General features: G+C 37.8%; 1 protein-coding gene across 1 annotated transcript in view; it reads right to left on the minus strand.

Moving 5' to 3' along the window:
- Positions 1 to 14808: 14808 nt before the first annotated feature.
- Positions 14809 to 26065, minus strand: part of SLC5A1 (solute carrier family 5 member 1) — an 82010-nt gene continuing 70753 nt past the window's right edge. The window contains exon 15 of the mRNA XM_082697884.1: positions 14809 to 16960. Within this exon, the coding sequence (XP_082554010.1) occupies positions 16743 to 16960 (218 nt within the window). The 3' untranslated portion in view covers positions 14809 to 16742. The remainder of the gene's footprint in view (positions 16961 to 26065) is intronic.

The raw sequence follows: 26065 nt of genomic DNA on the forward strand, positions 1-26065 counted from the left end.
AATGTATCAGCCGTGGTGCAGGCAAGGTGCAGCCTGGAATGCTTCTGAGTAATCAAGAGTCCCCACCCAAGAGAAAGAAAAAAAAGGGGGAGAGAGAGAGACAGGGAAAAAAAGGAATACAAAATAAAAGAGAAGGCCCAGCCCAAATGAGCCCCAGAGTAAGATTTATAAAGTATACTAACAAAAACAAACAAACAAAAAGACTGATAAAAGCAGATGACAAGTGAAAAATAAATAAATATATAAGAAGAAACAAACAAAAAAGAACCTCATCACAAAGAGCCCCAAGTATAAGATTTATAAACTACCAGGACAAAAACAAATAAACAGAACCACTGACAGAAGAAAAAGATTAGAGAGTGGTTATAAATTCTCAGTGTGAGGCAAGAAGGTTATTTTGATTCTTCCTGGATGTATCTTGATATCTTTGTTAAAGGACTCAACTTTCCTAAGATAAAGGGGGATTAAAAACTGGTTTACCTATAGGGGTAGCACTGATTGGGGAAAGGGGATTTCCTTGAGGCTTATCTCTATATGAATATTAAAAAAATAATAATAAAATAAAATAAAATAAAATAAATTTAAAAATAGAAAAGCAAAAGAAAAACAAAGGTATATGTATCAAAAAGTTCAGGTTATTATGGAATTTGATGTACTGGACATCTCATGGTAATGGCAAATAGATTAAAAAGTTATATATCTAAAAAAAATTAAAATAACCAGAATAGTGGGAACAAATTAAAAATAAAAGTTGTATTTATGAAGTAGTGGTGGTTATCCTCTTGTCTTTTTCTTTTTCTTTTTTTTTCTTTCTTTTTTTTTTTTTTTTTTTTTTTTTTTTGGTTGCCTTTCTGGGAAAGAGGCCCTCCGTGTGGGTTTTCAGGCAATGATATTCCTAGAGTTAAGTCCTCCAGCCCCCAAGGGGGTGGGATCTGAGGAAACCGGTTTTTCAGAATTTTGTTCTCTGGAGGTTTTTTTATTTATTTGTTCCTTTGTTTTCTCTCCCCTTGGTGACTTTTGATGGTTTTTCGAAGTTTTGAGGAAAGCAGACTGTACCCAGACCTCCCCCTCAGAAAGAAGCCTCAGTCTGTTCCCCTCTGGGTGCTCCAGAGCACATAAATTCCCCCTCTGCCTCTGGAAGAGCACATTCCCAGTCACAGTCTCTAGGGTCAAAGGAACTCCTGCATGTACCCAAAACCATGAGAAATACTAGCCTTGGCTGTCTGGGCAGGTTCAGACCACCAGAGAGGTCCCAAGCAGCAATAGCACACTGAGATTTTCACGCTGGCTGGGGCTGGGAGTGCTCAGACTCTCCAGTCTGAGAGAGTGTGAATGTTGCCTGCATGCACCTCTCTAAGGGGAGGGTGTAGGGTGCGACTCAGACTCTGACAAAGATAAACTCGAAATGGATAAAAGACTTCAACATGAGACAGGAATCCATCAGAATCCTAGAGTAGAACTTAGGCAGTAACCTCTTCGATATCAGCCACAGCACCTTCTTTCAAGATATGTCTCCAAAGGCAAAGGAAACAAAAGCAAAAATGAACTTTTGGGACTTCATCAAGATCAAAAGCTTCTGCACAGCAAAGGAAACAGTCCACAAAACAAAGAGGCAACACATAGAATGGGAGAAGATATTTGCAAATGACAGTACAGACAAAAGGCTGATATCCAGGATCTATAAAGAACTTCTCAAACTCAACACCCACAAAACAGATAACCATGTCAAAAAATGGGCAGGACACTAACAAGACAGGCAACAACATGTGTTGGAGAGGATTTGGAGAAGGGGGAACCCTCCCCACTGTTGGGGGGAATGCAAGTTGGTGCAGGCCCTTTGGAGAACAGTGTGGAGATTCCTTAAGAAACTAAAAATAGAACTTCCCTATGACCCTGCAATTGCACTACTGGGTATTTACCCCAAAGATACAGAGGTAGTGAAAAGAAGGGCCATCTGTACCCCAATGTTCATAGCAGCAGTAGCCATGGTCTCCAAACTGTGGAAAGAACCAAGATGCCCTTCAACCAACGAATGGATAAGGAAGATGTGGTCCATATGCACTATGGAGTATTATGCCTCCATCAGAAATAATGAATACCCAGATTTTGTATCAACATGGATGGGACTGGAAGAGATTATGCTGAGTGAAATAAGTCAAGAAGAGTGAGTCAATTATCATATGGTTTCATTTATTTGTGGAGCATAAGAAATAACACAGAGGACATGGGGAGATGGAAAGAAGGGAGTTGAGGGAAATTGGAGGAGGAGATGAACCATGTGGGACTATGGACTCTGAAAAACAACCTGAGGGTTTTGAAGGGGCGGGGGGTGGGAGGTTGGGGGATCCTGTTGGTGAGTATTATGGAGAGTACATATGACATGGAGCACTGAGTGTGGTACATAAACAATGAATTCTGTTATACTGAAAAGAAATTAATAAAAAATATATATTTTTTAGAAAGATAAATATCCACCATTTATATCAACATGGATGGAACTGGAGGAGAATATGCTAAGTGAAATAAGTCAAGCAGAGAAGGACAATTATCATATGACTTCACTCATATGTGGAACATAAGGTATAGCAAGGAGGACATTAGGGGAAGGAAAGGACAATTTAAGAGGGGGTACTCAAGGGGAAGATGAATCAGGAGATATTATGGACTATGGGAAATAATCTGAGGGTTTTGGGGTGGTGGGGGATGGGTAGCTTGGTGATGGATATTAAAGAGGGTATATGTTGTAATGAGCACTGGGTGTTACATGCAAATAATGAATCATGGAACACTACATCAAAAACAAATGATGATTAATATAACATAAAAACATAAATATAACATAAAAAAATAAACATTTTTGAAAGTGTAAAAAAAAGAAAAGAAACACCTGTCAGATTGTTGCAAAATTCAAACAATGCTTTGGTCTATATAAATAAATAAAATACTCTCCATTGACAATCCATCTCTCCCATCTACTCCCATTAATTTTACAAAGAATGACTGTTAACAGTTTAAAGCCTATGTTATGTAATTTTTTATTAAATTGTACACATATTTTTTACACTATGCATCATATGTAAAAAATCCTTGGAATTTTTGCCTGTTAGTACATATAGGCACCGCTCCTTCTTTTCAATGATTGCACATTATTCTATGAAATTATTTGCCCACATTTGAACACTTTTCTACTGAAAACATTCATCTTAATTTCAATTGCTATTCCATAGCTATTCAATTGCTATTCAATAGCAATTTCAATTGCTATTATCAATGATACTTGACTACATGTACCTGTGTGTCCATCTTTTGGCACATTAACCACTTCTGCTTTCTTTAATTATTGATTTTTAGGAATGGAATACTGGGGCTAAGTGTATAAACATTTAATATTTCAATAAAAATTTAAAAGTTATGTTCCAAAAAGGATTCACCAATTTTTATTCTCACCATCAGTGTATGAAAGTTCCTTTTTATTCACATCCTTATTTAGCATAACAAATAGCATGGAGGAGGAGGACAAGGGGAGTTAGGGAGAAGGGAGTTGGGGAAAATTGGAAGGGGAGGTGAACCATGAGAGACTATGGACTCTGAAAAACAATCTGAGGGTTTTGAAAGGGCAGGAGGGGGTGGGAGGTTGGGGGAACCAGATGGTGGGTATTAGAGAGGGCACATATTGCATGAAAGACTGTGGTGCAAAAACAATGAATACTGTTACACTGAAAATAAAAAATAAAAATAAAAATAATTTTCCATTGTAAAAAAAAAGAAAGTATATTATCAATCTTAATTCATCTTTATCAATTTGATGATTGAAAAATAATTTAATTTTTTAAATGTGTGTTTCTCCACTTTGTGAGATTGCTTGTATTTACATATATTTATTAACTTTTTATGTTTTTCTTCTGTGAATTTCTTGATATATTTTACCAATTTTTCATTCATTTATATTCTTTAGCCTATACTTCATTTGAATATGAATTGCAAATATTTTTCTTGCAATCTGTAACTTGCCTTTTAATTTTATGTTGCCCTTTATTATACAAAAGTTTTCATTTTTATTTAGTCATTTTTTTTAACTTTTTATTTTTTATAAACATATATTTTTATCCCCAGGGGTTAGTCATTTTTTATTTAATTTAGAATTAAAATATTAATTCTACTGATCCATGAGCATAAGCTATATTTCCATTTATTTGTGTCTTCTTCAGTTTCTTTCATCAGTGTCTTGCAGTTTTTGGTGTATAGATATTTCATTACCTTGGTTAAATTTTTTCCTAAGTATTTTATTGTTTTGATGTTATTATAAATGATATTATTTTCTTTTTCTTTTTCAGATACTTTATTGTTAGTATGTACAAATACAACTGATTTTTGTATCTTGATTGTTCTATCTTTAAAATATTACTAGATTTTTTAATTAGGTCTAAGAGCATTTCAGAGTCTTTCAAGTTTTCTATATAAAAAAATCATCTTATCAGTAACAAATATATATTTATCTCTTTCTTTCCAATCTGAATGACTTTTATTTCTTTTTCTCACCTAAAAGCTCTGCCTATGACTTCCAGTACTATGTGAGTGGTGAGAATAAGAACACTTATTTTCTCCCTGATCTTAAAGGAAAAGCTTCAGACTTTCACCACTGACTGGTATGATGTTACCTGTGAGTTTGTCATAAATGGTCCTTTATACCTAATTTACTGAGAGATTTTGTCATGAAGGAATGTTGAATGTTGTTAAATGCATTTTATAGAGAGAGAGAGATGATCATACGATTTTCTCTTCATCCCATTAATGTAATATATCACATTTTTTTTGTCATGTATGTGGGTTTTTCATAGATGGCTTTGATGATATTGAGGTATGTGCCCTCTATCCCTACACTTTGAAGTTTTGATCAGGAAGGGATGCTGTACTTTGTCAAATGCTTTTTCAGCATCTATTGAGAGTATCATGTGGTTCTTGTTCTTTCTTTTATTAATGTGTTGTATCACATTGATTGATTTGTGGATGTTGAACCAACCTTGCAGCCCTGGAATAAATCGCACTTGGTGGTGGTGAATAATCCTTTTAATGTACTGTTGAATCCTATTGGTTAGCATTTTGGTGAGAATTTTCGCATCTGTGTTCATTAAGGATATTGGTCTCTAATTCTCCTTTTTGATGGGATCCTTGTCTGGTTTTGGGATCAAGGTGATGCTGGCCTCATAAAATGAGTTTGGAAGTTTTCCTTCCATTTCTATTCAGGAGAATAGGAATTAGTTCTTCTTTAAATGTTTGGTAGAATTGCCCTGGGAAGTCATCTGGCCCTGGGGTCTTATTTGGGAGATATTTTTGATGACTGCTTCAACCTCCTTGCTGGTTAAGGGCCTGATCAGGTTTTCTATTTCTTCCTGGTTCAGTTTTGGTAGTTTTTATGTCTCTAGGAGTGCATCCATTTCTTCCAGATTCTCAAATTTGTTTGCGTAGAGTTGCTCATAGTATGTTCTTATAATTGTTTGTATTTCTTTGGTGTTAGTTGTGATCTCTCCTCTTTCATTTATGATTTTATTTATTTGGGTCCTTTCTCTTTTCTTTTTGAAAAGTCTGGCCAGGGGTTTATCAATCTTATTAATTCTTTCAAAGAACTAGCTCCTAGTTTCATTGATTTGTTCTATTGTTTTTGTTTGTTTGTTTCTATTTCATTGATTTCTGCTCTGATTTTTACTATTTCTCTTCTCCTGCTGGGTTTAGGTTTTATTAGCTGTTCTTTCTCCAGCTCCTTTAGGTGTAGGGTTAGGTTGTGTATTTGAGACCCTTCTTGGTTCTTGAGAAAGGCTTGTATCGCTATATATTTTCCTCTCAGGACTGCCTTTGCTGTGCCCCATAGATTTTGAACAGCTGTGCTTTCATTATCATTTGTTCCCATGAATTTTTTCAATTCTTCTTTAATTTCCTGGTTGACCCATTCATTCTCTAGAAGGCTGCTCTTGAGTCTCCATGTACTTGGGTTCTTTCCAAATTTCCTCTTGTGATTGAGTTCTAGCTTTAGAGCATTGTGGTCTGAAAATATGCAGAGAACGATCCCAGTCGTTTGATACTGGTTGAGACCTGATTTATGACCCAGGATGTGATCTATTCTGGAGAATGTTCCATGTGCACTAGAGAAAAATGTGTATTCTGTTGCTTTGGGATGGAATGTTCTGAATATATCTGTCATGTCCATCTGGTCCAGTGTGTCATTTAAGGCCTTTATTTCCTTGCTGATCTTTTGCTTAGATGATCTGTCCTTTTCTGTGAGAGGGTTGTGAAAGTCCCCTACTATTATTATATTATTGTCATTGTGTTTCTTTGATTTTGTTATTAATTGGTTTATATAGTTGGCTGCTCCCATTTTATGGGCATAGATATTTAAAATTGTTATATCTTCTTGTTGGACAGACCCTTGAGTATGATATAGTGTCCTTCCTCATCTCTTATTATAATCTTTGGCTTAAAATCTAGTTGATCTCTTTCTGTTGTCCATTAGCATGGTAAATTGTTTTCCACCCCCTCACTTTAAATCTGGAGGTGTCTCTGGGTCTAAAATGAGTTTCTTGTAGATAGCATATTGAGGGGTTTTGTTTTTTTTATCCATTCTGACATCCCTGTGTCTTTTGATTGGGACATTTAGCCCATGTACATTCAGGGTAACTATTGAGAGATTTGAATTTAGTGCCATATATTGCCTGTAAGGTGACTGTTATGTATATTGTCTCTGTTCCTTCCTGATCTACTACTTTTCAGCTCTCTCTTTGCTTAAAGGACCCCTTTCCATATTTCCTGTTGGGCTGGTTTGTTGTTTACAAGTTCTTTTAGTTTTTGTTTGTCCTGGAAGCTTTTTATCCCTCCTTCTATTTTCAATGATAGCCTGGCTGGATATAGTATTCTTGGCTGCATGTTTTTCTTTTTTAGTGTTCTGAATATATCATGCCAGTTCTTTCTGGCCTGACAGGTCTCTGGATAAATCTGGTGCCAATCTAATATTTTTACCATTGAATGTTCTTGTCCCAGGCTCCTTTCAGGATTTTCTCTTTGTCGCTAAGACTTGTGAATTTTACTATTAGGTGATGGGGTGTGGACCTATTCTTATTGATTTTGAGGGGGTTCTCTGCACCCCTGGATTTTGATGCTTGTTCTCTTTGCCATATTAGGAAAATTCTCTACAATAATTCTCTCCAATATACCTTCTGCTCCCCTCTCTCTTTCTTCTTCTTCTGGAATCCCAATTATTCTAATGTTGTTTCATCTTATGGTGTCACTTATCTCTCGAATTCTCCCCTCATGGTCCAGTAGCTGTTTGTCCCTCTTTTTCTCAGCTTCTTTATTCTCTGTCATTTGGTCTTCTATATCACTAATTCTTTCTTCTGCCTCATTTATCCTAGCAGTGAGAGCCTCCATTTTTGATTGCACCTCATTAATAACTTTTGATTTCAACTTGGTTAGATTTTAGTTCTTTTATATCTCCAGAAATAGCTTTTGTCTCTCCCGAGAGGTTTTCTTTAATATCTTCCATGCCTTTTTCAAGCCTGGCTAGAACCTTGAGAATCGTCATTCTGCACCCTATATCTGACATATTATCAATGTCTGTATTGATTAGGTACCTAGCCTTTGGTACTGCCTCTTGTTCTTTTTTTTGTGATGAGTTTTTCTGCCTTGTCATTTTGTCCAGATAAGAGTATATGAAGGAGCAAATAAAATACTGAAAGGGTGGCAAAGACCCCAGGAAAATGTGCTTTAACCAAATCAAAAGAGATCCCAAATCATGGGAGGGAGAAAGGGGAGAAAAAGAAGTTCAGAAAAAAAAATTTTAAAAAGAAAACAAAGAAAGAAAAAATATAAAAATGGAAAAAAATAATATTAGATAAACTAGTTAAAAAACGTTAAAAAATAAAAGGGTAAAAGTTTAAAAAATTAAGCAGAAGAAAAAAATAAAATTTAAAAAAATTAAATTAACCACAAGACTAAAGAATCATGGGGAGAAAGCCATGAGTTCTGTGCTTTGCTTTCTCCTCCACTGGAATTCTGCTGCTCTCCTTGGTAGGTGAACTTGGTCTTGGCTGGAATTCTTGTTGATCTTCTGGGGGAGGGGCCTGTTGTAGTGATTCTCAAGTGTCTTTGCCTAAGGTGGAATTGCACCACCCTTCCCAAGGGCCAGGCTAAGTAATCTGCTCAGATGTGCTTTCAGGAGCTTTTGTTCCCTGAACACTTTCCATAGAGTTCTGGAGGATGGGAATGAAAATGGCGGCCTCCAAGTCTCTGGCCTGGAGGAGCAGAGCTTGGTGCCCCACTCCTCAGTGCACCCTCAGAGAAAAGAACCCAATCACTCCCGTCTCCCTGGCCTCTGCCTGTGCTCCAAGCTCACCCAGCTTGTGAATGGATCAAGGTAACCCTGAGCTGAGAGCTCACTCCTCAGCTCTGTCTTGGTAGCCAGCTTCCCTGGTGTAATACCTGTGAGTTCTGCGACTCTCGGACACCACTGATCCTTCTGTGACCCTGCAGGACCTAGGGCCATGCTGGCCCCGCGTGGGCTTCACCCTGGTTTAGCCTCTGGAGCTTTGTCCCTCAGTGGAGCAGACTTTCAAAAGTCCTGATTTTGTATTCCTTTGCTCCGCTGTTTGCCAGGAGCAGGCCCCTCCCCCTGTGGTCTATCCTCCTGGCGCTTTGGATTCACTTCTCCACCAGTCCTACCTTTCAGAAAGTGGTCGATTTTCTGTTTCTAGAATTGCTGTTCTTCTTCTCTTCGATCTCTCGTTGGATTTGTAGGTGTTTGCAATGGTTTGATAAGCTATGTAGGTGATTACCTGCTACATGATGTAGTCTCAGCCTGCTACTTCTATGCCATCTTGACTCCTACCCCGCCTTTTTAAGAATTTTTAAAAATTTTTATCTTTACAGTTATATTCCATCCCTTCATCATGTTTACTCTTATTTTTTTGTGTGTATATTTAAATTTTGGGAAGTAGTTTCTTCTAAGAGGCCAAAATACAGCCAAAATCAAGTGGGCAGCTCTGTTTTATTCACTAGTCTAATATATATATATATATGTTTGTTTTGTTTTTTTAAAAATAATTTGAAGTTCTTTGTATCCCGTTTCTTCTCCCCACAGTTTAGGGTCTCTTCTGATTTGGTTAACACATTTTTCTGGGGTCTTTCCCACCCATTCAGTATTTTATTCTCTCGTTCATATATTCTTATCTGCATAAAATGACAAGGCTGAAAAACTCACCACAAAAAAAAGAACAAGAGGCAATACCAAAGCTAGGCACCTAATAAATATGGACATTGATAATATGTCAGATCTAGAGCTCAGAATGACAATTCTCAAGGTGCTAGCTGGGATTGAAAAAGGCATGGAAGATATTAGAGAAATGCTGTCTGGAGAAATAAAAGCCCTTTCTGGAGAAATAAAAGGACTAAAATCTAACCAAGCTGAAATTTTAAAAAAAGGTATTAGGACAGCAAAGGCAGTCCTGAGAGGAAAATATATAGCGATACAAGCCTTTCTCAAGAACCAAGAAGGGTCTCAAATACACAACCTAACCCTACACCTAAAGGAGCTGGAGAAAGAACAGCTAATAAAACCTAAACCCAGCAGGAGAAGAGAAATAGTAAAAATCAGAGCAGAAATCAATGAAATAGAAACAAACAAACAAAAACAATAGAACAAATCAATGAAACTAGGAGCTAGTTCTTTGAAAGAATTAATAAGATTGATAAACCCCTGGCCAGACTTTTCAAAAAGAAAAGAGAAAGGACCCAAATAAATAAAATCATAAATGAAAGAGGAGAGATCACAACTAACACCAAAGAAATACAAACAATTATAAGAACATACTATGAGCAACTCTACGCAAACAAATTTGAGAATCTGGAAGAAATGGATGCACTCCTAGAGACATAAAAACTACCAAAACTGAACCAGGAAGAAATAGAAAACCTGATCAGGCCCTTAACCAGCAAGGAGGTTGAAGCAGTCATCAAAAATATCTCCCAAATAAGACCCCAGGGCCAGATGACTTCCCAGGGCAATTCTACCAAACATTTAAAGAAGAACTAATTCCTATTCTCCTGAATAGAAATGGAAGGAAAACTTCCAAACTCATTTTATGAGGCCAGCATCACCTTGATCCCAAAACCAGACAAGGATCCCATCAAAAAGGAGAATTAGAGACCAATATCCTTAATGAACACAGATGCGAAAATTCTCACCAAAATGCTAACCAATAGGATTCAACAGTACATTAAAAGGATTATTCACCACCACCAAGTGCGATTTATTCCAGGGCTGCAAGGTTGGTTCAACATCCACAAATCAATCAATGTGATACAACACATTAATAAAAGAAAGAACAAGAACCACATGATACTCTCAATAGATGCTGAAAAAGCATTTGACAAAGTACAGCATCCCTTCCTGATCAAAACTTCAAAGTGTAGGGATAGAGGGCACATACCTCAATATCATCAAAGCCATCTATGAAAAACCCACAGCGAATATCTTTTCAATGGAGAAAAACTGAGAGTTTTTCCGCTAAGGTCAGGAACACAGCAGGGATGTCCATTATCACCCCTGCTATTCAACATAGTACTAGAAGTCTTAGCCTCAGCAATCAGACAACAAAAAGAAATTAAAGGCATCCAAATCAGCAAAGGAGAAGTCAAACTATCAGTCTTTGCAGATGATAAGATACTATATGTGGAAAACCCAAAAGACTCCACTCCAAAAGCTGCTAGAACTTGTACAGGAATTCAGTAAAGTGTCAGGATATAAAATCAATGCACAGAAATCAGTTGCATTTCTTTACACCAACAAGACAGAAGAAAGAGAATTTAGGGAGTCAATCCCATTTACAATTGCAGGCAAAACCATAAGATACCTAGGAATAAACCTAACCAAAGAGGCAAAGAATCTAAACTCAGAAAACTATAAAGCACTCATGAAAGAAATTGAGGGAGACACAAAGAAATGGAAAAATGTTCCATGCTTTTGGATTGGAAGAACAAATATTGTGAAATTATCTATGCTACCTAAAGCAATCTACATGTTTAGTGCAATCCCTATCAAAATCCCATCCACTTTTTTCAACGAAATGGGACAAATTATCCTAAAATTTATATGAAACCAGAAAAGACCTTGAATAGCCAAAGGAATATTGAAAAAGAAAGCCAAAGTTGGTGGCATCACAATTCCAGACTTCAAGCTCTATTACAAAGCTCTCATCATCAAGACAGTATGGTCTGGCACAAAAACACGTAGATCAATGGAACAGAATAGAGAGCCCAGAAATACACCCTCAACTCTATAGTCAACTAATCTTCAACAAAGCAGGAAAGAATGTCCAGTGGAATAAAGACAGCCTCTTCAATAAATGGTGTTGGGAAAATTGGACAGCCACATGCAGAAAAAGAAATTGAACCATTTCCTTATACCACACATGAAAATAGACTCAAAATGGATGAAGGACCTCAATGTGAAAAAGGAATCCATCAAAATTTTTGAGAAGAACACAGGCAGCAACCTCTTTGACCTCAGCCGCAGCAACTTCTTCCTAGGAACATCACCAAAGGCAAGGGAAGCAAGGACAAAAATGAACTATTGGGACTTCATCAAGATCAAAAGCTTTTGCATAGCAAAGGAAACAGTTAACAGAACCAAAGACAACTGACAGAATGGGAGAAGATATTTGCAAACGACATATCAGATAAAGGACTAGTGTCCAAAATCTGTAAAGAACTTAGCAAACTCAACACCCAAAGAACAAATAATCCAATCAAGAAATGGGCAGAGGACATGAACAGACATTTCTGCAAAGAAGACATCCAGATGGCCAACAGACACATGAAAAAGTGCTCCACATCACTCAGCATCAGGGAAATACAAATCAAAACCACAATGAGTTACCACCTCACACCAGTCAGAATGGCTAAAATTAACAAATCAGGAAATGACAGATGCTGGCGAGGATGTGGAGAATGCGAACACTCCTACACTGTTGGTGGGAATGTAAGCTGGTGGAAATACTCTGGAGAACAGTATGGAGGTTCCTCAAAAACTTGAAAATAGAACTACCCTATGACCCAGCAATTGCACTACTGGGTATTTACCCTAAAGATACAAATGTAGTGATCCGAAGGGGCACATGCACCCGAATGTTTATAGCAGCAATGTCTACAATGGCCAAACTATGGAAGAACCTAGATGTCCATCAACAGATGAATGGATCAAGAAGAAGTGGTATATATATACAATGGAATACTATGCAGCCATCAAAATAAATGAAATCTTGCCATTTGTGACAACATGGGTGGAACTAGAGGGTATCATGCTTAGTGAAATAAGTAAATCAGAGAAAGACAACTATCATATGATCTCCCTGATATGAGGAAGTGGAAATGCAATGTGGGGAGTTAAGGGGGTAGGAGAAGAATAAATGAAACAAGATGGGATCGGGAGGGAGACAAACCATAAGAGACTCTTAATCTCACAGTACAAACTGAGGGTTGCGGGGGGGATTGGGGTCAAAAGAGGGGGGTGGGGTTATGGACATTGGGAAGGGTATATGCTACAGTGAGTGCTGTGAAGTGTGTAAACCTGACGATTCACAGACCTGTACCCCTGGGGATAAAAATACATTATATGTTTATAAAAAATTTTTTTAAAATAAATTCTAAAAAAGGAGTTGATAAGATAAGTTGGTTGGGAAAAGAAAGAAAAAGAAAGTGGAGAGAATTTGCTCAGGCTGAACACTAGAACAAAGCCCTATGCTAGATTTAGAGTATATTTTGATCAATTAAAAGAAGTTGTATCCCAAAATCTTTTAGAAGAAAAACCCTATATGTATACAAAGAGAAAGTTAGATACAATAAAGGATGAAATAGGACTATAATAATGAAGTTTCAAAAACATTTTTAAGAAAGTTATTCTTTTTTTTAATTTTCTCTTTCTTTCTTTCTTTTTATTTATTTATTTATTTTTTATTTTTTTTCAGCATAACAGTATTCATTGTTTTTGCACCACACCCAGTGCTCCATGAAATCTGTGCCCTCTCCGATACCCACCACCTGGTTCCCCCAACCTCCCACCCCCCCACCCCTTCAGACCCCTCAGATTGTTTTTCAGAGTCCATAGTCTCTCATGGTTCACCTCCCCTTCCAATTTCCCTCAACTCCCTTCTCCTCTCTAACTCCCCTTGTCCTCCATGCTATTTGTTATGCTCCACAAATAAGTGAAACCATATGATAATTGACTCTCTCTGCTTGACTTATTTCACTCAGCATAATCTCTTCTAGTCCATATACACTATGGAGTATTATGCCTCCATCAGAAAGGATGAATACCCAACTTTTGTAGCAACATGGATGGGACTGGAAGAAAGTTATTCTTACGATAAGCTAGTTTTAAAAAGTTAAAAGAGGATAGAGTAGAAGTTCAAAAAAAGTTTTAATTAAAAAAATTTAATTTTTTAAAATAAAAATTAAAAGAATAAAAACATTAAAAAATTAAATTTACTTTGCAATACTAAAAAATCATGGGGGAAAAGCCATGCATTCCATGCTTTGCTCTCCCCTCCTCTGGAATTCCACTCTTGTCCTTGAACAGTGAGCTTGGTCTTGGCTGGATGTTCTTGCTGATCTTCTGGGGGAGAGGCCTGTTATAGTGATTATCAAGTGTCTTTGCCCAAGGCAGAATTGTACCACCCTTGCCCGGGACTGGGCTAAGTAATCTGCTTGGGTTCACTCTCTGGAGCTTCTGTTCCCTGAACATTTTCTGTAGAGCTCTGGAGGACAGGAATGAAAATGACGGCCTCCTGATCTCTGGCCGAGGGGAGCCAAAAGCTAGGGCCTCACTCCTCAGCACAGTCTCAGAGAAAAGCACTCAATCACATGCCTCTCCCTAGTCTCTGGACACACTCCAAACTCACCCAGCCTGTGACCGAGCATTTCTGTCTCTGGCAAACAGCCTGCTTGGAGTCCCCAAGCCCTGGAGATTTCTGCTGCTCTGCTCTTCCAGGGAGGTCTCCCCAGATCTGCCACAAAGAGCAGTGGACTGACTGTGCCACGTATCACAGTTTAAGGTAACTCCAAGCTGACAGAGCTCACTCCTTGGTTCCATCTCTGTAGTCAGCTTCCCCTCTCTAATACCTGTGAGTTCTGCTACACGAAGACATGCCCAACCCTTCTGTGACCCCACAGGACCTGAGACCATGCTGTCCCCACAAGAGCTCCACCCCTGCTTAGCCTCTGGAGCAATGTCCCTCGGTGGAGCAGACTTTTAAAACTTCTGATTTTGTGTTCCATTGTTCCACTACTTGCTGGCAGCCAGCCCCTCCCCCCATGGTCTATCTTCCCGTTGCTTTGGATTTGCTTCTCTGCACATTCTACCTTTCAGAAAGTGGTTGGCTTTCAGTCTCTAGAATTGCTGCTCTTCTCTTTGATTTCCTTTTGGATTTGTTGATTTTTCAGTTCTATACCCATCTTCCATTTCAGGGGGAAAAAAGTAGCTCTTCTTTGTACTCCTTTATACTTCCTCTGTACTTCTTACTGGCCCCTGGTCACCCAAACAACTTAGTCTGTCCTAAAAAGACATTATGCATTGAAAGTAGAATTACCTCATATTTACTAGAGAACTTGAGGTTGACATCATCTCCTTTGCTACCTTTTATTCAATTTGCCAGACTCCATTCTCACCTTTTTTGGGCTCCTATTTCCTAATCCACATCTTGTGCCAACTAAAGCTTACCACATGCATGGTCAGTACTTAGAATATCTAGAAAACAGGAAACCCGGATGTTACATTTTTAATGTTTTTTATTAGTATTAAAGTAATGCATTTTAATTTATGGGACTAAATGAAGCTTAATATAACATCTGTTTTGCATCTTTCAGGTATGTATCTTTCATACCATTTATAAAGTGATCTAGTCACATCCAGAGGAGGTAGGTAGATGCTATAAGCACCAAGGTCCCCATTTTTCAAAGATAAAAATACACAGTTGAGGTAAAATAATTTACCACAATATACACATGAATAATTGGCAATGCCAGAAACTTAATCCAGGACAATCTACTTTGTGCTCATTTCATCCACCTGCTTTCAATCCTTTCCCTTTATCTTCTCAAAGCTCAAAAATACCGCAAACTTCACATGAAACTGAGTTTGCTTAGTAATGCCAGCCACATGAAATTCTCCACATTTGCCTCCTCTGTGCCTCACTTAAGGGCAATATGGAGGGTGTATCAAATAGTGTCCTACCTTCTAAAAGAACAAGCCATCCCTTTGTCTGTTGAACCAATTATATGCCTAGAAAGCACTCTCAGCAACACAGAATCTCATATTCCAGCTCTTTCCTAAACTAGCTTGAAGTAGGTCAATACTAATGTAAATTTTTCTTAATTTCAACGTTTATATTACAACATAATTGAGATTTCATAGGTGGGACTAAAAGAATTTAATTAATTAATTACAACTATATTTTAAAACGTCTCCCTAGGTTGAACAAATATACTTCTGTCAACTGAAAGTGTTCAATGTTACCACTCAGAACAGAGACCACCTACCCTAACTTTGGTCAATAGATGATCACCACTTAAGACACCCAAAAAGGAAAGGCTGTGGTCACATGAATTCATGGAGAGGAGAATCTTGGGATAATTGTTACCATGTTACAGGAGAATGTGGCTGCTTTGAGAAGACAGATGCCCTAAGAGGTACCTTTGTTCTATTATGTGAGATAGATCAGTAAGCTCATTTGTCAGCATCCACGCTGTGGGGAAGAGTGGCCTCTAGAAAATGCCTTCCAATTGATGAAAGTCATCAGATTGTGTACTGGGTACTTTGTGCAGACACACACACACACACACACACACACACACACACACACACACCAGATTAACCAAGGGCCAGGCTTACATAAAAATAAAGCAAGTATTTATAAGTAAGTGCCCAAATCATTCCTTTGGTCCATAAGCATTACTGAGTGCCCAAGACATTCTAGACAAAGCAAATGACAAGTGAAATCGCAAACATAAAGAACTCACAACAGACATTTTAAAGAAAGCCAGAAAATCCCCTTGACTCAAGATTATGCACTTTCCATACTGGCCTAAGGCTGGTGCCTGGGTTCCTCCATTTGGGGTAAGTCCTGCCATCCTCAAGCTTTCCCTTCAGAGAGCAAAGCATCCAGGACAGGGACCCTATCAAGTTCCCATCTTCAGCTTCAATGCATTTCGTCTGTTTATCAGATTGATTTTTCTTGTGCCAGGAAAAACTTGGCAAGGATATAATGAGAGGGTAAATATTTTTCTTAAGAAAAGATGGTCATGAAGGGAAAAGAACATGAGCCAGGGAGATCACAATCTTAAAATAATATTCAATAATCACAAACAACACTGACATTCTGAATCTACCTGAGAAAAACTTGCATCACACATGGCAGGGTTTCTTTCTTGGTGCTCATTTTCCTGGACATGACTGAGTTGGGCTTTCCTTCTGCTGCTCTAATATGAACAGCTGATGATACCACACTGGCCTCAAAAACATAAGTTAACAGCAAATTAATGATTTTCTTTAGTTAGCCCAGTAATTACAGCTGTACACACTTATCAACAAGGCAAAATTTACAACTGACGGTTTTATCACCAGCTTAACACCACAGAATAGAACTAAAGAAGGCAGGGTAAAAAGTCTGGCCTTCCTGAATACAACCTGCCACAGAAGGCAAGGCTCAGGCAAAAAATGCATGGCAGAAAACAGCCACAGACAGCAAGATGATGCCATTGATGTTCACTACTGTTCGCCACAAAGGCTTCTCAGAGGTGTCTGTCATCTTTAGCTTCATAGCTTCCTCCTCTTCCTTTGTCATCTTGGGGCCCTTCTGCTGGTCCAAGCCACAAAATAGGTCATAGGCCCGCCTGAAGCATCCTTTTTTCTCCTCAGGAACTTCTGTGTCAGGGAAAAGGTAAAAAAAAAAGATGGTTAGATACAGAAGAAGGAGGTACAAGGAAAGGTTTCAGGAAAGACACCACAAAAGGGAAACATCTGCAATCTGCAGATATTTCCCAATTTTCTTATTTGCAAGGATGGAAATGGTACAAAATATTTGAATGAACTTAATTATAAGATGATGGTAATAGATGGATTCTATATCTTTATGATCAACTAAATTAAGCCTATATCTACCAGACCAATGCAAATACATTTTGATTTTAAAAAGTCAGAATCAACCAGGCAATAATAGTCTATGAGAAGAAATGTTAACAATGGGCTGGGAAACTATGACATAGAACAACATGGAAAATCTACCTCTGAATCACATAAAAATATCTGTTTACCACATCATTGGAAAGCAGTGAGACTTGCATGACTCAGGAGCATATTAAGCTACACCTGAAAGTTCCAAATCTTTACAACAGATCCAGCCATGTGGTAATGACTGGTCTGAATACTCCCTGATACAGGCTAGCAACAATGAACACTTCCAGAGCTTAAGATCTGATGTTGCATAACAATATTGCTGAATCAAACCACCTAACTGGTCTTGCCATTCAAAGTGGGTGCCCACCAAGGGAACTTATTCTCTACTCTGAGCCAAGATGTGGTATTAATAGAATCCCAGGTCTACAGCTCACTAGATATGATATCAAGCCCATTGTGTTTTCAACACTGTAGTCAGAGACGAGTGATCTATACTCTCCCATTTTTAAGAGTCACAGACTTTTAGAATTGCAAATAACCTTAGTAATTAAGCACATACATATACCAGAATCAAAACTCATGTTTATGGTTTTGCTAATTCACCTGTCTTATTTTCAAGTTCAGGTAAAACGTGGATAAATAATACCTTCTTCATTATAAGATTTTATGAGAGAATGCCCAGTGTGTAATAGATGTCAAGAAGTAATAGTGTCCTATTCTCTTTTCTCCCATGCACATAAAAAAAGAGAGGTAAGTCTCCATGTACCCCTCCACTTTGGCCATCCCACCAAAATAGAATCATGGAGAAGGAATAACAATAGTTGGACTCACTGACCAGCCCAAGGGAGAAATGAGTGGTTATCTGAGTGGCCTTGAGAAAGTCTTTATATATCATTTTCCCCATCTGTAAAGTTGAAAGAATTATATTTGTGTTATCTACCTTACAAGTAAGATATGGTGCTTAAATTAATCACTAGAGTAAGGTATTCATAATTAAAATATGACATGATCATATCATAATCAATCATGATGACAATGACAGTGATGATAACAATATGGGGTTGAAGATACAGCTTCATGCTCCTGTTTCTCAGATAATGGAGATGGTGACAACCATTATCTATAAAAGCCTTCAAGAGATCTTAATTTATTTTACTTTAATGATCCAGGGCCTTCCATCTGTTTTCACCATGAATTGACCAAGAAACAACAGAATTCAAGTGTTGCCATGAACCTCAGAAGTCACTAAGCCAATTTTCTAGCCAGTGGGAATCTCCTTTACGGAATCTCTGATAGATGTACACTTGCTGCTCACCCTTTTCAAATCAACTCAGAAAATTCTTCCTTAGTAGCAATCATAATGGTAATAATTATATTCAATTCTTATAAAGAAGCATTATCTCTTTCAATATTCCCAACAGTACTATAAGGTATAGGCTATCATTTAGAATGCTTTTATATTAAGAACCTAAGCTTTAGGAAAAAATGGAATCACTTGCACAAGGAGTGAATAGAGAAGTGAGGATTCAATCCCAGCTCTTCTTGAATCCCAATCCCACACTATGTGTTTGCACTATCCTGCCTCCTCACATTGAGTTAAGATTGGATGACTTCCATTCTGGTGAACAGAGGACATTGAACTGCAAAGCACAACAGGACCTCTTCTTCATAATGTCACTACTTTCAAGAGCAGGAGACATAGCTGATTTTCCAATACATAAAAACAGACACAGAGAATTAGACAAAATGAGGAGACAAAGGAATATGTCCCAAATGAAAGAGCAGGACAACACCACAGCAAGAGACCTAAGCAAAATGAAGATAAGTAATATGCCTGATAGAGAATTTAAAGTAATGGTCATAAAAATACTCATTGGACTTGAGAAAGAGTGGAGGTCCTCAGTGAGACCCTTAACAAAGATACAGAAAACAAAAAAGAACCAATCATAGATGAAGGACTCAATAGCTGAAATTAAAAATACACTAGAGGGAATGAATAGTAGACTAGAGGAAGCAGAACAGACCAGTGACCGGGAGGACAGAGTAATGGAAAGCAATCAAACTGAACAAGAGCAAGAAAAATAATAATAACAATAAATAAAAATATGCTTAGGGAAATCAGTGACACCATGAAGTGTAATAACATTTGCATTATAGAGATCCCAGAATGAAAAGAGAGAAAAAAGGGGCCAGAAATTTTATTTGAAGAAAAAATGGCTGAAAAATTCCTGAATCTGAGGAAGGAAGCAGAAATCCAGACCCAAGAGACACTGTGAACCTCCAACAAAATCAACCCAAGGAGGTCCATACCAAGACACATAGTAATAAAAATGGCAAAATGTAGAGGAGTTGAGATAGTGGAGGAGTAAGGGGATCCGGTTTGCCTTGTTCCTCACATACAACCAGATAGTACAACCAGATAGTTATCAAATCATTCTGAACGCTCGAGAAATCAGAGATTTGAGAAAACAAATGCTTTAAGTCTACCAGTAAACCACAGTTTGGAAGACAGGAGGTGTGGAGACTTGAATCTGGTGTGATATAGCTGAGGATATAGCACAGAGGAGGGACCCTGCTTAAGGAGGCTACCAAAAAGCATTATAAGCAACAGAACTTTTAGAAATCTTCTATGGTGGGGGATGTGCCTGGCTTAAAGGTGCTCAGGTGGTGAAGCAGAGCAGAATCCTAGGTGTGACAGTGAGGTCAGAGGATCCCTGGGGTCTTAAGAAAAACAGGTGGTTCCTGTGTGGCTTACTTCCCTGGCATAGGAGTGGGGAAGCCGGCTGAGAACAACTCTAGGTGCTGGCTTTCTGCTATGTTGTCATAAACTATGAACCACTGAATGGTCATGTAACCACATTCTTGGGAGGGGTTGAGCAAAAGGCAGAAGTCTCGTGAGATGCCCCCATTCCCCTGGAAGGAACAGTGTGGGTCCACACTGCCTGAGTCCATAAAATTTGGAGTTTTGAAACTCATTCATATGCTTAAGATTAAAAAAAAAAAAAATGCTTGGTCACAGACCAGGTGAACACAGAGTTCTGACAGAAACCAGGAAGACAGGGTGAGTTGGTTGCTTTTCTGTGAGAGCTCACTGAAGAGGGCGGGTGCAAATTTTCAGCTCCAGGGTTAGAGAACAGGACACAGGCATATTCATCCCACCTATCAGTGCTGAAAGCCTTCAGGGAACAAAACAGCACCAGCTAGTAGAGTCTGGGACCACTTACTCCAGGCTCTGCCTCTGCTCACTGCAGCCTCTTTTCCACTAGGGAAGTCCACCTAAGAATTCAGGCAACAGACCACTCCCACAAAAGACCAGCACAAACAACTCACTCTCACCAAGTTTACTGATCATTGAGGGCTGCAAAGCTTCAGCTCTTGGGGAAAATAGTATATAGCATTCTTTGTATTCTTATTTTTTGGTCTTCTTAGTATTATTTTTTGGTTATTTTCTCTTTTCAGTTCTTTTTTATTCTTAATTTTTATTTTTATATATACTTTATGTTTTTAAAATTTTTTTCTTACATTGTAGTGGGTGTGTGTGTGTGTGTGTGTGTGTTTCTTATTTGAGACCTAATTTCTTTTAACAAGCAGACCAAAACACACCCAGAATCCCAGAATCTAGTGGAGTGTTGTTGTTGTTGTTCTACTGCTGCTTACTGTTGTTTTGGTTGTTTTCTCTTTCTTTCTTCCTTTCTTTTCTGGACAAAATGATAAAATGGAGAAAAATCACCCCAAAAGAGAGAAGAGGAGGGAGTACTCACTTTCAGAGATTTAATCAATACATATATAAGTAACATATATAAGTAAATTCTGAACTAGAATTTAAAACAATGATTATAAAAATATTAACTGGGCTTGAAAAAGGCATAAAAGACACTAGAGAATCCCTTATTGTAGAGATCAAGAGAACTAAAATCTAGTCAGACCAAAATTTAAAATGCTATTACCAAGATGCAGTCCGAAGTAGAAGCCATAAAAATGAAGATGAAAGAAGCAGAAGAGAGAATCAGTGATACAGAAGATAAAATGATGGAAAATAAGGAAGCTGAAAAGAAGAGGGTAAGAAACCTACTGGAGCACAAAGGCAGGCTGAGGGAACTCAACAATTCCATAAAGTGAAATATTATTCATACTATAGGAGTCCCAGAAGATAGGGGCAGAGGAAAGGGGCAGAAGGTTTATTTGAACAAACTACAGCTGAAAACTTTCTTAATCTGGGGAAAGAAAGAGGCATTCAAGTCCAGGAGGCACAGAGATCACCCCCAAAATCAACAAAAATATATCAACACCTCAACATATTATAGTCAAGTTTGCAAATTACAAAGATAAAGAGAATATCCTGAAAGAAGCTCAGGACAAAAGGTCCTTAACCTACAAGGGAAGGTACATAAGATTGGCAGCATTTGTGTCCATAGAGATCTGGCAGGCCAAGAAGGACTGGCATGACATATCCAGTGTGCTAAATGGGAAAAATACACAGCCAAGAATATTTTATCCAGCAAGACTGTCATTCAGAATAGATATAAAGAGTTAAAGTTAGAGATAAAGAGTTTCCAGGACAAACAAAACTAAAGGAAGCCTGCAAGCCAGGCTTGGCTAAAGCCAATCCTGCAAGAAATACTAAAGTCGGTCTTTTGAGCAAAGAGAACTATTAGGACTTCATCCGGATGAAAATCTTTTGCACAGCAAAGGAAACAGTGAAAAAAACTAAAAGGTAACCCAGAGAATGGGAGAAGATATTTGCAAGTGATTTATCAGATTAAGAATTGGTATCTAGGGGGGTGCCTGGGTGGCTCAGTGGGTTAAAGCCTCTGCCTTCAGCTCAGGTCATGATCCCAGGTTCCTGGGATCGAGCCCCGCATCAGGCTCTCGGCTTGGCGGGGAGCCTGCTTCCTCCTCTCTCTCTGCCTGACTCTCTGCCTAGTTGTGATTTCTCTCTGTCAAATAAATAAAATATTAAAAAAGAAAAAAAGAATTGGTATTTAGGGGCGCCTGGGTGGCTCAGTGGGTTAAAGCCTCTGTCTTCGGCTCAGGTCATGGGCCGGGAGTCCTGGAATCGAGCCCCACATCAGGCTCTGCAGGGAGCCTGCTTCCTCCTCTCTCTCTGCCTGCCTCTCTGCCTACTTGTGATCTCTGTCAAATAAATAAATAAAAATTTTTTTAAAAAAAGAATTGGTATCTAAAATCTATAAATTACTTAACAAACTCAACACCCCTCCCCCGCAAAAAAAAATCCAGTCAAGAAATGGGCAGAAGACATGAACAGACATTTCTCCAAAGACATACAAACCATAAGAGACTCTTAATCATGGGAAACAAACTGAGGGTTGCTGAAGAGGAGGTGGGGGGGCAGATGGGGAAACTGGGTAATGATATAATGAGCACTGAGTGTTATATATAAATGATACTAAATTATACCTATGAAACTAATAATACATAGGAATACATGTGTGTTAACTAAGTTGAATTTAAACAAAAAATTTAAAAATAAATAATTGACTTTCTCTGCTTGACTTATTTCATGCAACATAATCTTCTCCAATCCTGTCCATGTTCATATAAAGTTGAATATTCATCCTTTCTGATAGAAGCATAATATTCCCTTGTATATATGAACCATATCCTCTTTATCCATTCATCTGTTAAAGGGCATCTTGGCTCTTTCCACAGTTTGGTGAGAGACTGTGTACTCTGAGAAACAAACTGAGGGTTTTGGAAGGGTGGGCATGGAGTGATGGGTGAGCCTGGTGGTGGGTATTAAGAAGCACATGTATTGCATGGAGCACTGGGTGTGGTGCATAATCAATGAATCTTGGAACACTGAAAAAATAAAATTAAATATAAAAAATAAATAAATACAATTGAAAATAAAAAATAAATAAAATGGCAAAAAGTAGAGGTAAAGAGAGAATTTTTATTTTTTTAATTTAATTTTATTTTTTCAGTGTTCCAAGATCCATTGTTTATACACCACATCCAGTGCTACATGCAATACATGCCCTCCTTAGTACCTAGCATCAGGCTCACCTAACGCCCCAAACCCCTCCTCTCCAAACCCTCAGTTTGTTTCTCAGAGTCCATGGTCAAGAGATAATTTTTAAAGCAGCAAAATAATAATAATAGTAATAATGAATAAAACAAAACAACTATGTACAAAGGAAACCCCATAAGGCTATCTGCTAATTTTTCAACAGAAACTTTCAGGCTGAAAGGGAGTGACATGATATACCCAAAGTGCTGAGAGGGAAAAAAAACTTACAGATAAGACTATTCTATTCAGCAAGACCATCATTCAGAATTGATAAAGGGTTTCCCAGATAATCAAAAGTTAAAGGAATTCCTGACCACAAACCCAGAAATGTTAAAAGGGCACTCTTTGAGTGGAAAAGAAAGTAGGAGTAAGAAAAATAAGAAACACAAAAACAATAAAAATAAGTTTATAAAAATCAGTCAAGAGATTCACAAAATAAAAGGATATGACACCATATACTTGAAACATGGTAGAGAGGAATAAAGACTGGGTTCAAGTTTAAGCAACCATTATTTAATGTAGACTGTATAGGCATAAAATGTAATATACAAACCTAACGGTAACCACGAATCAAAAACCAGTAATAGGTATGCAAAAAATAAAGAAAAAGGATTCCAACTATATTGCTAAAGAAAGCCAACAAACCATGAGAGAAGAGAACAAGAGAAGAAAGAAACAGAGAAGAGCTACGAAAACAACCATAAAACAAGGAACAAAATGGAAATAAGTGCATACCTATCAATAATTACTTCGACTGTAAATGGACTAAGTGCTCCAGTCAAAAGACATGGGGTGGCAGAATGGATAAAAAAGCAAGACCCATCTGTAAGCTGCTATAAGAGACTCATTTCAGACTGAAAGACACAGGCAGATTGAAAGTGAAGGGATGGAAAAGATTTAATCACGCAAATGGAAGTGAAAAGAAAGCCAGAGTAGTAGTACTTACATTGGAAAAAAATGACTTTAAAACAAAGGATATTACAAGACACAAAGAAGGGCACTATATAATCATAAAGGGAACAATCCAACAAGAGATATAACAATTGCAAATAATTATGAACCCAACCTGGGAGCACCCAAATACACAAAGCAGCTAAAAACAAACATAAAAAAAGTAATTGGTAATACAATACAATACAATAATAGTAGAGGACTTTAACACCCCACTTACATTAATGGACAGATTACCCAAACAGAAAATCAACAAGGAATTGGTGGCTTTAAATGACATATGGACCAAGTGAATCTAACAGACATATTCAAAACATTTATCCTAAAATAGCAGGATACACACTCTTCTCAAGTGCACATGGAACATTCTCGAGAATAGATTACATATTAATATAATAAGCCCCAACAACAACAAAAACAACAAAAAAAGTCCATATCATACATCCATTTTAACACAATGCTATGAAACTAGAAATCAACCACAAGAAAAATATCTGGAAAAAAGCACAAAAACATGGAGGTTAAATAACATGCTATAAACAATGAATAGGTCAACCAAGAAATCAAAGGGGAAATAAAAAAACTACATGGAGACAGATGAAATTAAAAACACAGCAGTCCTAAAATCAACAAGTCAGGAAATGACAGATGCTGGCGAGGATGTGGAGAAAGGGGAACCCTCCTACACTGTTGGTGGGAATGCAAGCTGGTGCAGCCACTCTGGAAAACAGCATGGAGGTTCCTCAGAATGTTGAAAATAGAACTGCCCTATGACCCAGCAATTGCACTATTGGGTATTTACCCTAAAGATACAAATGTAGTGATCCAAAGGGGCACATGCACCCGAATGTTTATAGCAGCAATGTCCACAATAGCCAAACTATGGAAAGAACCTAGATGTCCATCAACAGATGAATGGATCAAGAAGATGTGGTATATATACACAATGGAATACTATGCAGCCATCAAAAGAAATGAAATCTTGCCATTTGCGACAACATGGATGGAACTAGAGCGTATCATGCTTAGCGAAATAAGTCAAGCAGAGAAAGACAACTATCATATGATCTCCCTGATATGAGGAAGTGGTGATGCAACATGGAGGCTTAAGTGGGTAGGAGAAGAATAAATGAAACAAGATGAGATTGGGAGGGAGACAAACCATAAGTGACTCTTAATCTCACAAAACAAACTGAGGGTTGCTGGGGGGAGGGTGGTTGGGAGAAGGGGGTGGGATTATGGACATTGGGGAGGGTATGTGCTTTGGTGAGTGCTGTGAAGTGTGTAAACCTGGTGATTCACAGACTTGTACGCCTGGGGATAAAAATATATGTTTATAAAAAATAAAAAATTAAAAAAAAAAAAAACAGCAGTCCAAAATCTTTGGGAGGCAGCAAGTGCTGTTCTATGGGGGATGTTTATAGCAATACAGGCCTATCTCAAGAAGCAAGAAAAAATCTCAAATAAGCAACCTAATCTTACACCTAAAGGAGCTAGAAAAAGAAGAACAAACAAAACCCAAAGCCAGTAGAAGGAAGGAAATAATAAAGATTAGATCAGAAATAAACAAAATAGAAACTAAAACACACACACACACACACACACACACACACACACACAATAAAACAGATCAATGAAACGAGAGTCAGGTTTGTTGAAACCAAGTTTGCTGAAAAGACCAACAAACTTAACATACCTTAGCCAGACTCATCAAAGAAGAGATAAAGACAGAGAGAGAACTCAAGACTACAAAATCAAAAATGAAAGAGGGGAAAAAACAACCCACACCACAGAAATACAAAGGATTATAAGAGAATATTATGAAAAATTATATGCCAAAAAATTGAACAATCTAAAAGAAATGGATAAAC

This window comes from Mustela nivalis (assembly GCF_964662115.1).
Source record: "Mustela nivalis genome assembly, chromosome: 14".
NCBI lineage: Eukaryota > Metazoa > Chordata > Mammalia > Carnivora > Mustelidae > Mustela > Mustela nivalis.